Source organism: Microtus pennsylvanicus, chromosome 3 (assembly GCF_037038515.1).
Source record: "Microtus pennsylvanicus isolate mMicPen1 chromosome 3, mMicPen1.hap1, whole genome shotgun sequence".
In the NCBI taxonomy this organism is placed as follows: Eukaryota; Metazoa; Chordata; class Mammalia; order Rodentia; family Cricetidae; genus Microtus; species Microtus pennsylvanicus.
The window spans coordinates 105,154,039-105,170,000 of record NC_134581.1 but is presented as its reverse complement, the minus strand read 5'-3'; the positions used below and the strand labels follow the sequence as shown (position 1 = coordinate 105,170,000).

General features: G+C 43.8%; 1 protein-coding gene across 1 annotated transcript in view; it reads left to right on the top strand.

Moving 5' to 3' along the window:
- Positions 1-1,004: 1,004 nt before the first annotated feature.
- The window catches only part of Sesn3 (sestrin 3), a 68,893-nt gene continuing 53,935 nt past the window's right edge, over positions 1,005-15,962 (top strand). The window contains exon 1 of the mRNA XM_075966811.1: positions 1,005-1,225. Within this exon, the coding sequence (XP_075822926.1) occupies positions 1,148-1,225 (78 nt within the window). The 5' untranslated portion in view covers positions 1,005-1,147. The remainder of the gene's footprint in view (positions 1,226-15,962) is intronic.

The following is a 15,962-nucleotide window of genomic DNA, read 5'->3' as shown; positions in this document are numbered from 1 at the left end:
AACCCTGGCCATCGTTGTCAGCGTTGGGAGACGGAAGGTCCAGTCGTTTGAAATGGCAATTCGTACTCAGAACCTACCTTCCCAAGCAGGGATTGTTGTCTGCAAGCCTTTAACTAGAATTTTAGTGTGTGTGTGTGTGTGTGTGTGTGTGTGTGTGTGTGTGTGCCTCTGACCTGTTCATGATAGATAAAAGAACTTTCTTTGCTGTGAGAATAATCGTCAGGAGAGAGGGAAAACCCTCTAAACCAAAGATGTGTCTCTCGGTCCCCAACTCCCTTAGCTGTAGAGAACTCAGACCTCTATCCCTACAGCCTCAGGTAGCTGGATGGTCTTTCGCACAAGACTCAGAGTGAAGCATGAAGTTCTTTGAGATCTCTGGGTGCAAAGTGTTGCAAGACCGCAGTCTTCCTCACAGTTATTCTTAGATTTCGACCGAGAGAAAGCCAAACCACTGCCCCGGAGGAAGGAACGTTCTAGCTAGCGTTCCAGTCCACCACCGAGAGAGCAGGAAACGTTTAGCTCGGTCTCAGATCCTCTAGCGAGCTCTAGCTTCCAGCTATTTAATCTCACTCCATTCTGCCCCGACCTCGCTGGGGGTGGGGGGTGGAGGGGAGTGGCTTGTCCTGAGGGCGGCGCTAGAGTCCCGGACTCATTTGCATACACCACACCCTCCGCTTCTCACTGGCGGTCTGGAGCCCCTCCCACCCCGCTGCCTAACTAACCAGCGGTCACCCTTCAGCGCCGAGCCTCGGAGATAAACTTAACTTGCCCGGAGATTCGAGGTGCTCTCGCCTTCCGCGATTGGCCGACGCCACTCATTGGCGGCGGGTGCGGGAGGGGGCGTGGCCGGCGCGGTCTGATTGGCGGGAGGGGGCGGCTCCCGGCGCGGCAGCCCTGAAGGCGGCCGGCCGCGGGGGCGGGGTTGCACTGAGGCGCTGAGACGGCCGTGGCTGCTCGTCCTGGCCGGCGGGGCGGGGGTCTGGCGATGGGGGCGGGAGGAACAACGGGCCGGTGAGTGCCGCGGCCGCAGTCCCCGCCGAGCTCGCGCGGGCAGCCGCTGCGCCTTAGCCGCCGCCCGACCCCCTGAGGAGAGGACGTTGAGGCGGCCCTCCGCTAGCAGCCGAGGTGACAGCCCGGCGTCGGCGCGATGAACCGCGGTGGCGGCAGCGCGTCGGCCTCGGCCAACTACCTGCTCTGCACCAACTGCCGGAAAGTGCTGCGGAAGGTACGGCGCGTCTGCGTCCGGCGGCGGTGGGGCGCTCCCCGGGGCTGGGGTCCGGCCGGAGCTCCAGGGGGGCGAGACGCGAAGGGTCCCCCCACGGGGTCCCCGCGCCCGGCCTGCCCCGAGGCTGAAGGGATGCTGGGATGCTGGGAGGGACCGGCTCGGCTAGGGATGGAGGCTGGCCTGAAATCACTGCAGCCTGTCTGGTCTGCAGGAGCCTCTCCGCCGAGGCTGCCTCTGGGGTTATTTCTTTGACTGGCTCGCTGCTGCCAGGCCAATCGTGCCCCGGCACCCACTCTTGGTATTTTCTTGGTGGGTCCCGAAAGGCCCCGTGTCGGCATCTTGAACTTTATGCCCATGGGAAACGCTGTTGGATCTTCCAGTGCCTTCTGCTGGGGTTGGTGGAGGTGGAGGCTGAAGTAGTCGTGGTGTCGCCCTCCGTAACATCCCCCACCGCGGTGTGGATCCAGAAAATCCGACCCAGAATCGGCTTACTGCTTTCCAGGCTGACTGATAGAAAGTTTTCTCCAGTATTGTTTAGCTTACTTGGCTTAATCGCTCCGTGGGGGATGGGGATGCAGAGAGAGAAAGGATGACAAAATGTCCCTGTAGGCGCAGTAGAGTTTTTAACAGATCTGAGCAGCCTCCTTGAATAATATATCCCGTTTCTCCTCCACACTCTATTTTTACATTGCATGAAGTGAGATCATTAGGTGAGGTGGCTCTGTTTGTCCAGCACCAATGAATTAAAATTGCTGAGCTGTGCATATCTGAGAGCTAAAATGAATACAGTGCCGTTTTCGTCAATTTCCTTGTCTAAAGTCACTTTAGGATTGTTCTTTATGTATTAAGAAAAACAAGCGAGCAAGCACATAAATAAGCAAGCTCAAATATTTGCGCTCTTTGTCCAAAAACTGTTTTTCTTCCTCTGTGGGTCAGGCCAAGTGCCAATCAAAGTTGTTTTTCAAGCCTCTTTTCCCTGCAGTCAAGCGGGTTTTTTTTTCTTCCCTCCTTTCTCCTATTTTATTTGAGAGCATCAGGAAAGCAAAGGGATTGCAGGTTTGAAGTTAATCAAACAATTAAATACGCCTTAAATTGTGTTTATTGGATATGTTTCTCTTAAAACAGATTTTTATTAAATGTGCATGTTGAGTATGTGCAGTTATTTTTTTCCCCATAAACTCCTGGATCAAATTACAGTTGATACTTGCTCAGCTCATTGTGGGGCAGCTTGTGAGAAATGTAATGGATCAGAAGCTCGGTTCAGTGCAGTTGGATGTTAACTCCTTCATTGCTGGACCAGATGGCATATGAATTTAGCTTTTAAAAAATATTGTTTCTTAATTTTTAAACAGAAACTGCCTTTGTCAATAAAAACAATGCCAGTGAGACCTTTTAATTCAGTTTACTCTCAGTTAAAATGAGAGGAAATTATATATTTTTAACTGAGTGTGGGGAAAGGTGCTATAATTGACTTGCTTAAATGATATAATTCTGTTTCAATCAAAGCACATTAACATTTTAATAAATTTTTAAATAGTTAATAGCAAATTGTTTGACTAATAGGATACTTGGAATAGATATTTGGCTTCATACTTTTTTAATTTTTCTTTTGAAAAAGCTTTGATTATGGATCCATAAGACTAGCACTAAGGACATGTTTATGATTATCTTCTAGTTATTAAGGCACTAGTATTTCTGTTTACCTAGGAAGGTCACCCCCACTTCTAGTCATAACTAGAAGAAAAGAGAAGCATGTGCAAACTGGGCACACACATTTTCACATTTTAAAATTGTGGTGCCCACCTTAGCCAGTACTCAGTTTTCAGTAACTACAAGGTGTTTAATTTTGACTCATGTAGTAGCACGAAATGAGTTTAGATGGGAAAAGAATTGTTTTTGCCAGTTAAGACATGACCTGGCAATGTTTGAAGCTTTTTAAGATTGCTGTTCTTATGGATTCTAGAAAGAAATCAGTATCTAGCACTAAATGCTTCATCATTCTAAAAATGCCACATTCTGATAATGAGTTGATTTTATTTTTGATAGAGTATATGATTTTGCAAAGTTAATCTACAGCTCTCACAGCCTGATGCTTTACATTTTCTTGTGTCCATTTAATAGTGTACAGTAATAAACAAGTGAGTGACAGCCCTATGGGTTGTAACTGAGTGACCCTTTGCTATTAGAACCGACATTAAGGATGGGACAAGGCTTTACCTGTATATATGGCAGAAGACTTTTTTCTGTCTTCAGGCAGCCTAATTTATGCGATATGTGTGATGGATTCTGAGGAAACTTCAAGAGGAACTGAATTAGCTGTCAAAGGATAGAATTTGTTTTAGTTCAGTGTCTGAACAGTGAGTTGTGTATTGTATGAGATCTCATTCTTAGAAGAATCCTCACAGTTTATGTTCACCGTTTTGCAAAATAAAGAGAGTTGTTGATGTATCTGATTTGGTAACTTGAGTCAGAGAAGACCAGAGGGGAGAGCAAGAGCATCAGATCCATAGGTCTAGATTGGCCTGATCTGTCAACATACACAGCACCTGCTCTGTCACCAACACAGCTGAGCGCACCTGCTCTGTCACCATACACAGTGAGCACACCTGCTCTGTCACCATACACAGCACCTGCTCTGTCACCATACACAGTGAGCACACCTGCTCTGTCACCATACACAGTGAGCACACCTGCTCTGTCACCATACACAGTGAGCGCACCTGCTCTGTCACCATACACAGTGAGCACACCTGCTCTGTCACCATACACAGTGAGCGCACCTGCTCTGTCACCATACACAGTGAGCGCACCTGCTCTGTCACCATACACAGTGAGCGCACCTGCTCTGTCACCATACACAGTGAGCGCACCTGCTCTGTCACCATACACAGCACCTGCTCTGTCACCATACACAGCACCTGCTCTGTCACCATACACAGTGAGCGCACCTGCTCTGTCACCATACACAGTGAGCGCACCTGCTCTGTCACCATACACAGTGAGCACACCTGCTCTGTCACCATACACAGTGAGCACACCTGCTCTGTCACCATACACAGCACCTGCTCTGTCACCATACACAGTGAGCGCACCTGCTCTGTCACCATACACAGCACCTGCTCTATCACCATACACAGTGAGCACACCTGCTCTGTCACCATACACAGTGAGCACACCTGCTCTGTCACCATACACAGTGAGCGCACCTGCTCTGTCACCATACACAGTGAGCACACCTGCTCTGTCACCATACACAGTGAGCACACCTGCTCTGTCACCATACACAGTGAGCGCATCTGCTCTGTCACCATACACAGCACCTGCTCTATCACCATACACAGTGAGCACACCTGCTCTGTCACCATACACAGTGAGCACACCTGCTCTGTCACCATACACAGTGAGCACACCTGCTCTGTCACCATACACAGTGAGCGCACCTGCTCTGTCACCATACACAGCACCTGCTCTGTCACCATACACAGTGAGCGCACCTGCTCTGTCACCATACACAGTGAGCACACCTGCTCTGTCACCATACACAGTGAGCGCACCTGCTCTGTCACTATACACAGTGAGCGCACCTGCTCTGTCACCATACACAGTGAGCACACCTGCTCTGTCACCATACACAGTGAGCGCACCTGCTCTGTCACCATACACAGTGAGCGCACCTGCTCTGTCACCATACACAGTGAGCGCACCTGCTCTGTCACCATACACAGTGAGCACACCTGCTCTGTCACCATACACAGCACCTGCTCTGTCACCATACACAGCACCTGCTCTGTCACCATACACAGCACCTGCTCTGTCACCATACACAGTGAGCGCACCTGCTCTGTCACCATACACAGTGAGCGCACCTGCTCTGTCACCATACACAGTGAGCGCACCTGCTCTGTCACCATACACAGTGAGCACACCTGCTCTGTCACCATACACAGCACCTGCTCTGTCACCATACACAGTGAGCGCACCTGCTCTGTCACCATACACAGCACCTGCTCTATCACCATACACAGTGAGCACACCTGCTCTGTCACCATACACAGTGAGCACACCTGCTCTGTCACCATACACAGTGAGCGCACCTGCTCTGTCACCATACACAGTGAGCACACCTGCTCTGTCACCATACACAGTGAGCACACCTGCTCTGTCACCATACCCAGTGAGCACACCTGCTCTGTCACCATACCCAGTGAGCACACCTGCTCTGTCACCATACACAGTGAGCACACCTGCTCTGTCACCATACACAGCACCTGCTCTGTCACCATACACAGCACCTGCTCTGTCACCATACACAGTGAGCGCACCTGCTCTGTCACCATACACAGTGAGCACACCTGCTCTGTCACCATACACAGTGAGCACACCTGCTCTGTCACCATACACAGTGAGCGTACCTGCTCTGTCACCATACACAGCACCTGCTCTGTCACCATACACAGCACCTGCTCTGTCACCATACACAGCACCTGCTCTGTCACCATACACAGTGAGCGCACCTGCTCTGTCACCATACACAGTGAGCGCACCTGCTCTGTCACCATACACAGTGAGCGCACCTGCTCTGTCACCATACACAGTGAGCACACCTGCTCTGTCACCATACACAGCACCTGCTCTGTCACCATACACAGTGAGCGCACCTGCTCTGTCACCATACACAGCACCTGCTCTATCACCATACACAGTGAGCACACCTGCTCTGTCACCATACACAGTGAGCACACCTGCTCTGTCACCATACACAGTGAGCGCACCTGCTCTGTCACCATACACAGTGAGCACACCTGCTCTGTCACCATACACAGTGAGCACACCTGCTCTGTCACCATACCCAGTGAGCACACCTGCTCTGTCACCATACCCAGTGAGCACACCTGCTCTGTCACCATACACAGTGAGCACACCTGCTCTATCACCATACACAGTGAGCACATCTGCTCTGTCACCATACACAGTGAGCACATCTGCTCTGTCACCATACACAGTGAGCACACCTGCCCTGTCACCATACACAGCACCTGCTCTGTCACCATACACAGCACCTGCTCTGTCACCATACACAGTGAGCACACCTGCTCTGTCACCATACACAGTGAGCACACCTGCTCTGTCACCATACACAGTGAGCACACCTGCTCTGTCACCATACACAGCACCTGCCCTGTCACCATACCCAGTGAGCACACCTGCTCTGTCACCATACACAGCACCTGCTCTGTCACCATACACAGTGAGCGCGCCTGCTCTGTCACCATACACAGCACCTGCTCTGTCACCATACACAGTGAGTGCACCTGCTCTGTCACCATACACAGCACCTGCTCTGTCACCATACACAGCACCTGCTCTGTCACCATACACAGTGAGCACACCTGCTCTGTCACCATACACAGTGAGCTACCTGCTCTGTCACCATACACAGTGAGCACACCTGCTCTGTCACCATACACAGTGAGCACACCTGCTCTGTCACCATACACAGCACCTGCTCTGTCACCATACCCAGTGAGCACACCTGCTCTGTCACCATACACAGCACCTGCTCTGTCACCATACACAGTGAGCACACCTGCTCTGTCACCATACCCAGTGAGCACACCTGCTCTGTCACCATACACAGTGAGCACACCTGCTCTGTCACCATACCCAGTGAGCACACCTGCTCTGTCACCATACCCAGTGAGCACACCTGCTCTGTCACCATACACAGTGAGCACACCTGCCCTGTCACCATACACAGCACCTGCTCTGTCACCATACACAGCACCTGCTCTGTCACCATACACAGTGAGCACACCTGCTCTGTCACCATACCCAGTGAGCACACCTGCTCTGTCACCATACACAGCACCTGCTCTGTCACCATACACAGTGAGCACACCTGCTTTGTCACCATACACAGTGAGCACACCTGCTCTGTCACCATACACAGCACCTGCTCTGTCACCATACACAGTGAGCGTACCTGCTCTGTCACCATACACAGTGAGCGCACCTGCTCTGTCACCATACACAGTGAGCACACCTGCTCTGTCACCATACACAGTGAGCACACCTGCTCTGTCACCATACCCAGTGAGCACACCTGCTCTGTCACCATACACAGCACCTGCTCTGTCACCATACATAACTGAGCGCACTTTGTAGTGAGAAGAGAACTATTTACTTTTGGGAACATAGCAAGACCTGAATTGTAAAGCATTTCTACTTTAAGAAGTTTGAGTGACAACAGCAGGATCTGATCTTTAATTTCAAGCATGAAGTGGTGAAGCCCATTAAGGAAGGTGTCAGCCCATTCACCTGCCACCTTAGAATTAAGGTGGTGTACTACACATACTTTGTGTGTTGAACTATTACTACTATTAGATAAATAGAATTTCTTATATAAATTAAAGGATTTACATGTTTATTTCTTTCCTTTTTAACAAAACAGCCTCTCACTGTGTAGCCTGGGCTATCCTCAGTGTAGTTCAGGCTAGCGTTGAAATCTTGATTCTCCTGCTTTAGTCCCCCAAGTGCTGAGATGACAAGTATGCAACACTATGCTGAGAAGTTTCAATTCCTTAACATGATTCTAAGTAGTTTTAGTGATACATCTTATTGTGGCTATAGTATTTTTTCACTTATGCAGTTTGATATTCTTACAACTTCTTGATGTTTTTATAAGCAAAGAGAATATCAAATAAAATGAAAAATGTTAATTTGACCCATATGATCCTCATTTAATATAATCAAAATAGTCAGTATTAGAAATTTTATCTAGTTCACCCAATGGAACAGATTTGCTTACATGATGGACAGGGAGCTACCTTCTACCTTTGCCTAAGTGAGCTTTCTTGGGTTTTATATTTTTGATTGTGAGGTGGTTTTTTAATTAATGCTGTCTTAGATCAAACAGTAAGTTTATGATAGCAAACCTAGATGCAGTTCTCTTCAATCTTCTCTCTGTGGAGTGCTAAGATGCTTTAGGGTATTAAAACACTTGAGTTGGATTAAATATTTATCTATGTATTCAATTATTTTTAATGTAATTAAAAATATAAATACTTATAAAATGTACCCATAATTTTAACACATTTGAATCTATCATAATTATCTTGTTACAAGATGTTGCTAATGATCATGATGGCTATAATGGTGGTGATGATAGTGGTGGTTATATTATACATTGAACTTTTTATTACACTATTGATTAGGAAGATTGTCATTGTTTGTGAAGGTAGTAGACTTTATAAAATCTTTTTTTCATGTGTTTTACATATTTGTTTCTGGGACCACAAACTTAGTAATATAAATAATTATTAATTTGTAACAAAATACTAATTTAAATTATTGCTTTGTATATTTAATGCTTCATAGTTCAAGATCAATGTAAGATTTAATTGGTAAAATGATTTCTGCTGCTTCCCATAATTTATAAGATGATTACAGTTTGATCTTTGGGTAAGTTAACTAACTTCCTTGAAACCCAGTTTTTTTTCCTGTAGACTATACATTGTTTCTACCTGTCTCGTGGTGGCTTTGTGGCTTAAAGAGAGTGTGTGTAAGCACTATGCAAACCCTCAAATGTCATTATACAAGAATGCAAAGCCCAGTCTGCATGTTTTCCTTTGTGTGTTAGGATTATAGCTACTAATACACCCTAAGTAATTTGGTTTGTAGTCATTTTCCATAGGAATTTTAATGATTGCTAGTATAAGAGAGGCCATGATAATATTTTTATTGAGAATAACCCTTATGCATATTTTTGGTTTCACTTTTTCATTTGTATCCTCCTCTCTTTGTACATAACCTCCTTTAAAGAATAATGTGATATATTGCTTTTGGATTTTCTAGTAATTAATTAAATCCCCTCGACAAGGGAAATGGGTATTTGCTTGAAGAGAGCATGGGTTAACAGAGAAGACCTAGGATAAAGCAAGGGCATCAGTTACTCAGTTTAGGAGAAGAGTTATAAAGCAGTAGTCTCCTAATATGAGCACCTGAGTTTTCCACTTTTTCCTTTGAAGACAGTGACCTTGATAGTTTATAGAGTGCCTTTGCATCTTCTTGGGTCTCTCCCCAAACTGAGAAGGTTTAGGTGGCAAAGTCTAACATACAGCTAATAAGAAGTACCCTTAAGTTGGGCTCTGTTGCTGTGATGAACTTTTTCATTCTTCCCTGCAGTGCTGAAACTGCCAGGGAATATCTCCATTTCACACGCAGCCTCTGTGCAATGCTCCAAGGATCCTAGAACTGGGATTCGAAAGTTAGCCTTCTTAGACAGGGTGCAGCAGCTCAAGGGGAAACTGCACAGGGAGTCAGCTACACCTCCCAGCTCTTGAATGCTTGCAGGCCCCTCACTCCTCACCCTGGCACTGGGCTTGGGGAGTATGTCTAGGACACACTAGACATAATCAAAAACTGTGTTTTTGAACTTTTTTGAGGCTCTAATCTCAAGAAACTGTTCTTATTTTTCTTTCTTTAGTGTGTATAAAAGCAGTGTGGGCATAATTGTGCTGATCCTTTAGCATAAATCAAGGAAATGGTCCCACTCAACATGGGGGAGTGAGATCAGTCTCATTTAGGAATGCTGTTGGAGAAGCAGTAAACCTTACTCTTTGAATCGTCACCCCCGAGGACCCGTCCTTTCACACTCGAGGACCCGTCCTTTCACACGTGTGAGGCAGTTGGAAGGTGCACAGCACTCTGCGCAGCAAGCTGCCTCGCCTGTGTAAACCTGTGCAATAGTTTTAGTAGCACGCTCAATCGGACAGTTTTTTATATAACCCATTTTACTCAGAAGAGCACTGACAGACATTTGCTTCCTCAGATTTGAGTATTTATGTAAACACAGATTAAACAAATTTTTGTAAAATTATATTTGTTCTATTAAATTGTTTCTTGTATCTATGTTCTGTTATTGAGACGGGCTCAGTATATAGCCCTGGCTGGCATGGAATTCAGTATGTATACCAGGCTGGCTTGGAGCCCCAGAGATTTGCCTGCTTCTACTTCCCTAGACCTGGGATTGAAGGCTTACACCATCATACCTGGTGCAAGCTTCTCACCTTTTAAACTCTCTCCTCATCAAGTGAAAGATTATATTAATGGATGTGATTTTTGATACCACATATGTGCACCAACATTTGGAAGATACACAGAACCCAGTAAACCAGTTTGTGGAAGCTGCAAGTTGTTATACCCTGCTTCCTCTGCCCCCTCCCCCAACCCACTGCCTTTCAGCCAAGAACCAAATCATTACAGTGGGTTTGGCTAATGATTGTCTTAACACTGGCAATGAATATTGTCAGTTGTTTTCTTTGAATTTTCAGGATTGTGTTACTCATTTTTGAGGTGTTTATCAAGATCACATAGAGATAAAATATCTGTTCAAAATGTAAGATGGATAGGTAGGCTTTAATATAATATAAAATGTTAAGTTCATGTATATGGTTTCAGAAAGGATATTTAAAGGTTTTGATGTGATGTCTAAGAAAAGTATTCATAATTGTCTCCTTTTTTAACCACATATCTGATTTTCTTTAAATATTCTTCAGTCAAAACATCACAGGTTATGGATGCAAAAAGCCCAGCTATCTTATGATAGACATTGAAGAGATTTGCAAAAATGTAAATGAACCTCACTGTTTTTTTGTGGAAAATAAAGTTCCATAAAGATATATGATTTATGATAACATGTAATAGATTTTGAGGGCTGGTTTTTCGAAACAGGGTTTTTCTGTGAAATAGTCCTGGCTATCCTAGAACTCTGTAGAGCAGGCTAGTATTGAACTCACAGAGATCTGCCTGCCTCTTCCTCCCAGGTGCTGGAATTAAAGGTGAGCACCACCTTCACCCAACCATGTAGTAGACTTTTATTTTAGGTGAATTAAACCTTTAAACTCTTCCTAGCTTTAATTTCTATTACAGTAACTATTGACAGTTATAATCTGCATATGAACAAACTGCTGTGGTGTTTGCAATGTTTTCTGAGTGTGAAGAGCTTCTATGAGAGGACATCTAAAAACTGTTATGTTGGAGTTACGGACTGTAAAGTATGGTACAAGCAGAAGGAGTTCAATGGAGAAAATAAAAAGCAAGTCCTGATAGCATTGGCAGAAGATACATATAAGGCCACCCAGTCATCTGTGCTGTGTGGGGATGCTTATAGATACTGCCTGGCATCTCTTTGTTGATGCTCCAGAAGCATTTCTCTTAGCATGGTAAGACTTTGATCAACTGCAGATGATCATTTTGTGGTTTTCATGGGCATCCCTTTAGGTGGTAAAAATTAGGTAAAAGGGCAAAATTTTGGTTCTGAAGGAGTATTCTCTCTGCTGTGTGAAGCAACTGAAGAAAGGTCTGGTCCAAGGCTATATCCATTGCACTCTAATTGACAGGCGTTTGGCTGAAAAGGAGAGGAAGACCCTGAGTAACAGGGTTAGCTTGCATGGCTTGGAAGCAATAGAGGGCAAAGGGAGTATCAGACCAAAGAGAAGTGTCAAGCTGAGGCTCTGCTCATAGCATTCTATGACAAAGGAAACAAGGACACTGGTGTGGATGGGAAATAGACAGCTCCTGGCTGTTTTCTTCACAGGAGAGTTGTCTATGTGTGTGTCAGGGAAAGGATGCAGAGGCAGTGTGTTGAGTGCATGGAAGCTCGGTAACTTTCAGCTGCCAGCCTATGATCTCTAGGGTACAGGACCAGGATCTAGGGATCTATTTACTTTCTGTGGTTAACTAAGACCTGAAAGTAGCAAGCAGCGTCTGGCCTATCTTAGATATAATTGTGATAAGTGTGAGAAGGAAAGTATAATTTGCTATTAATCTTCCCACCCTTTTCCTTTTCTGTTGCCTGGACTTCAGGCTGTGCAGCTATTGCGTCAGTTGCCCTTCCTATTCTTCATTAGCACAAAGTTATATGGATTTTTGTCTTACCAGATGACTCTTATTTGGAATCTGGTTCATGAGGTTTTTTGTTTTGGTTTTGTTTTTTCTCAAATGATGAGACTTCTATTTAAACACATAGGTATTGGCAGTGTATTCATATTGGATGCAGTGCAGTAGAATCAATGTAGTACAATACAGTCACACCATTCTGAAATGTATTGAGTCCTTTCCAACTTGATTCTGCTGTCATTATAAGGAACACTGTCAGAAATACAGCAATGAAGATTATTTGAAAAATAAAGTGTACTGGTTGTTTTACTGTTTTGCTATTTTATTGTTTTTGTGGCCACAAGACTGTTTCAACTTACTATCCTACTAGTCTTTGGACAGTGTTGTCGTAGAGTAAGAATGTTTACTGAGAGAGTGTGCCGACACCGGCCTCAGCTGCTAGTCATGCTTAGAAATATATAATAGCTGTTGCTTTGGTGTGAACTCTTAGAATTTGCTCTTAGACTTCTTAGAATTTGCCAGTATTCTGCAAGGAATGATTGTTTTAGACGAGTAGTTAAGGGCATATCTTCAATTTCCAAAATGTTTTGTGGGTATCTCTGAAGGTTCCCATTCGGTAAAGGGTTTGCTTGACCTTTCCTTTTTCTGCTCCCAGCCCTTTCCTTTACAAGGCTCCCACGCTAGTTGCAGGCACGTTGGTCATCAAGCACTCTTATAGTAACCATGGAACAGAATGTTTTGTAGCTTCTGACTACCCCATAACTAGCCTTTACCTTTAAGATCCACCCAAGAATGACTCATTCATTGCTCTGTAAGCCAGAATATTGGTTGCCACCAAAGAGAAGACATAGATATTACAGATAAGAAAATTGCAGGATATTTTGTCCTTATTTGGAACTCAATCATGGGTTGAAAACACTCACATTCTACCCTGAAACTTCTGATAAGCTGTGACAGGTACTTTACCTTATTCATCTTAAAGAATAAAGCTCATATATGAACAAGCATGACCAGCATTTAAAAAAGCCTAGCTTCGGACTGGATTATTTCTTATACCAGGTACTTCTTAGCCAGAATAAGATACATATTTTCACCTTATTTTCTACAAATCAACAAGTTATAATAGAGGAATGCATCTGAATATCATATTTCATTTTTGCCTTTTCTTGTACAACAGCTAAAGCAGGGCAGTTGAAGAAATGAATTTCATTATTGTAATTACAGATGTGTGTACAATATTTAGAAAGCTCCCAACAGGGTAAGTAAAAATGGATTTTTAGATCATTATAATTATCTGAGACTGTGACACAATTTCAAGTTTATTTTATAATATCAGTAACAAGGCATCTTTCGTTATTTGCTCTCTGTGTTGCCAGTCCCCACTAGGTATTGAGTTCTATGTATGTTCACATTGGCACAGTAAACCCATGAAGAATCTCTCTCTCTCTCTCTCTCTCTCTCTCTCTCTCTCTCTCTCTCTCTCTCTCTCTCTCTGTCTCTGTCTCTCTCTGTCTCTCTCATACACTCGCATGTTTTTATATGTACATATATGTGTGGTATACTCATCTGTGCATGTGTGTGGAGGACATAGAATATCTTCTCAGTTGCTCTCCACCTTATTTTTTGTCTCTCACTGACCCAGAAGCTCACCAATGCAGATAGAGTAGCTGGCCGGCGTGGCTCCTGGATCCTCCTAGCTCCCCTCCCCCTTTTAGCACTGGGTTACAGGTCTTCTTGACCAGCTTTCTACATAGGTGCTAGGGACACAGACTCAGAACCTAATACTTATACAGCAAGCACTTTATTTTTTAACAGTGAAGAAGCTGGGACTCAGAGGGCTTTGGGAATTAGTTGTGGGTCATAGTACCAACAAACTAACAGGATTTGAAACTAGTTTGAGATCCAAAGTATGGCACAGTATACAGCTATAAACATTGCGTGACTGTATATTTTAACATTTTCTTAATGTGAAGAACTCCTCAAGTCTTCTGACGTAAAACTGACTGTATTGAATAGGAACCTAAAGCCTCCAGAGATTAACAGGTGTGATCGCAAAGTTAGATGTTTTCTACTCTTTTCCTTCTTAATGATTTTAAATGAAGTTATTAATAATCTGAGTCATTCCTGTTAATGTGATTAATCACAAGATTGATTCAGACAGATGTAGGTTGTTTTTTCTTTCTCTTGAAGCTACTACAGTTGCACCTAAAATTAGGATTGTGCACATGGGAGAGAGACAGAGTTGAAGTGCTCATTACAGTTTTCATCTATTAGTTTTTACTTTTATCTTTTCAAACCCCCAATTATGTGGCCAGTCTTTCCTGATCTCAGAATGCCTTTTTCAAACTGCCCAGCACACTTGACCCCTCTTCCTGCCAACGAGCCAATCATGACTTAATCTCACGGTATCACCCAGGACTAGTACAGTATTTTTTGAAAAAGGATTGTCTAGGACTATTTCAGTTATTGTGTTTCTTGAATTGGACTCCCAAGAAATATCCTCACTTTTTGGTAAATTCTTTGCCATTCTTTCTGAAGCTAAGAAGTGATGTGAGTGCTCATTTCTACCGTTCAGGTCAGCGTTCACATTGAGCATTAGTTGAAGGTGGTAAGAAGCCTGCACTGCTGGTGTCCCCAGTTCCCTGCATCTGCTGCTGTGCTGTCCTCAGCACGGTTTCATCCTTTACCTAGGTTTGTTTGGAGAGAGGGATTCCTGGAAAGGGTAAGTCTGCTGTAATAGATCAGAACTCCCAAATAATAACACCGAGACTCATTATTAATTATGAAAGATCGACCTTAACTTAGGCTTGTTCCACTAGCTCTTATAACTTAAATTAACCAGTTTCTTTTAATCTATATTCTGTCACATGGCTCATTACCTTACCTCTCCATCCTGGTCATGCTGCTTCCTCAGCGTCTTGCTGGTGACTTCTCCCCAGAGTTCTCTCTCTGCCCTGAAGTCCTACCTCTACCTCCTGCCTAGCTATTGGCTATTAAACTTTTTATTACACCAATCACAGCAATACATCTTCACACAGTGTACAAATATCCCACAACAAAGAGTTCCCCACAGAAATACCTGAGATGCCTCTGTGGTAGATTGCTGTGGATATTGTAGGTCTGTAGAGGTGCTAACTGACGAGCCTGCAAATCTGGCCACTAGGTATTATTTCCAGGAGAAAGGAAGTCCTGAGATCAAAGTAACACCTTCTTTACAAATGTCTTTCCTAACTGACATTTTAGAAGAGTACTGATTTGGGCATACACGCAAGGAAAATAATTTCTCATCCGAACTTTTCTATAATTTAGTCGAAACTTGTGAAATCTCAGTTGTATTGTAGCCTACCTATTTATATTGTGGTGTTGTTATTTAAATACGTTATGTTTGGTATATATTTTTAAATACGTTATGTTAGTACTATATAATAATATAGATATTAAATGTTGCTATAAGATATAGGTTTTAAGATTATTTAGGCTAAGTTGTTGATACTTGGAAATTATTTTAGCTTGGCCAGGTATGAGTCAGTAGTAGATTACTTGTCAAGCATGTTTAAAGCTCTGGATTTATTCACCAATAATACTTAAAAGAAATCACTGTAAACTATGAATTTCATTTAATTATGTTGGAAACCTATTTAGTAGTTGGCTCTCTTTAAAATGAGAGAGATGTATGTTTAGGTAAATAAAAACTGTAGATTTTTTAGTAACAGTATGTTTCTGTGTCAAATACTTTTTCTTTTAAATGGTCTTCACATTCTCAGAAAAGTAATGTTGTCTGTTGATATCTATAAACCATTCAGTACTATGTATCTTCCATTAATTTATTTATTTCTTC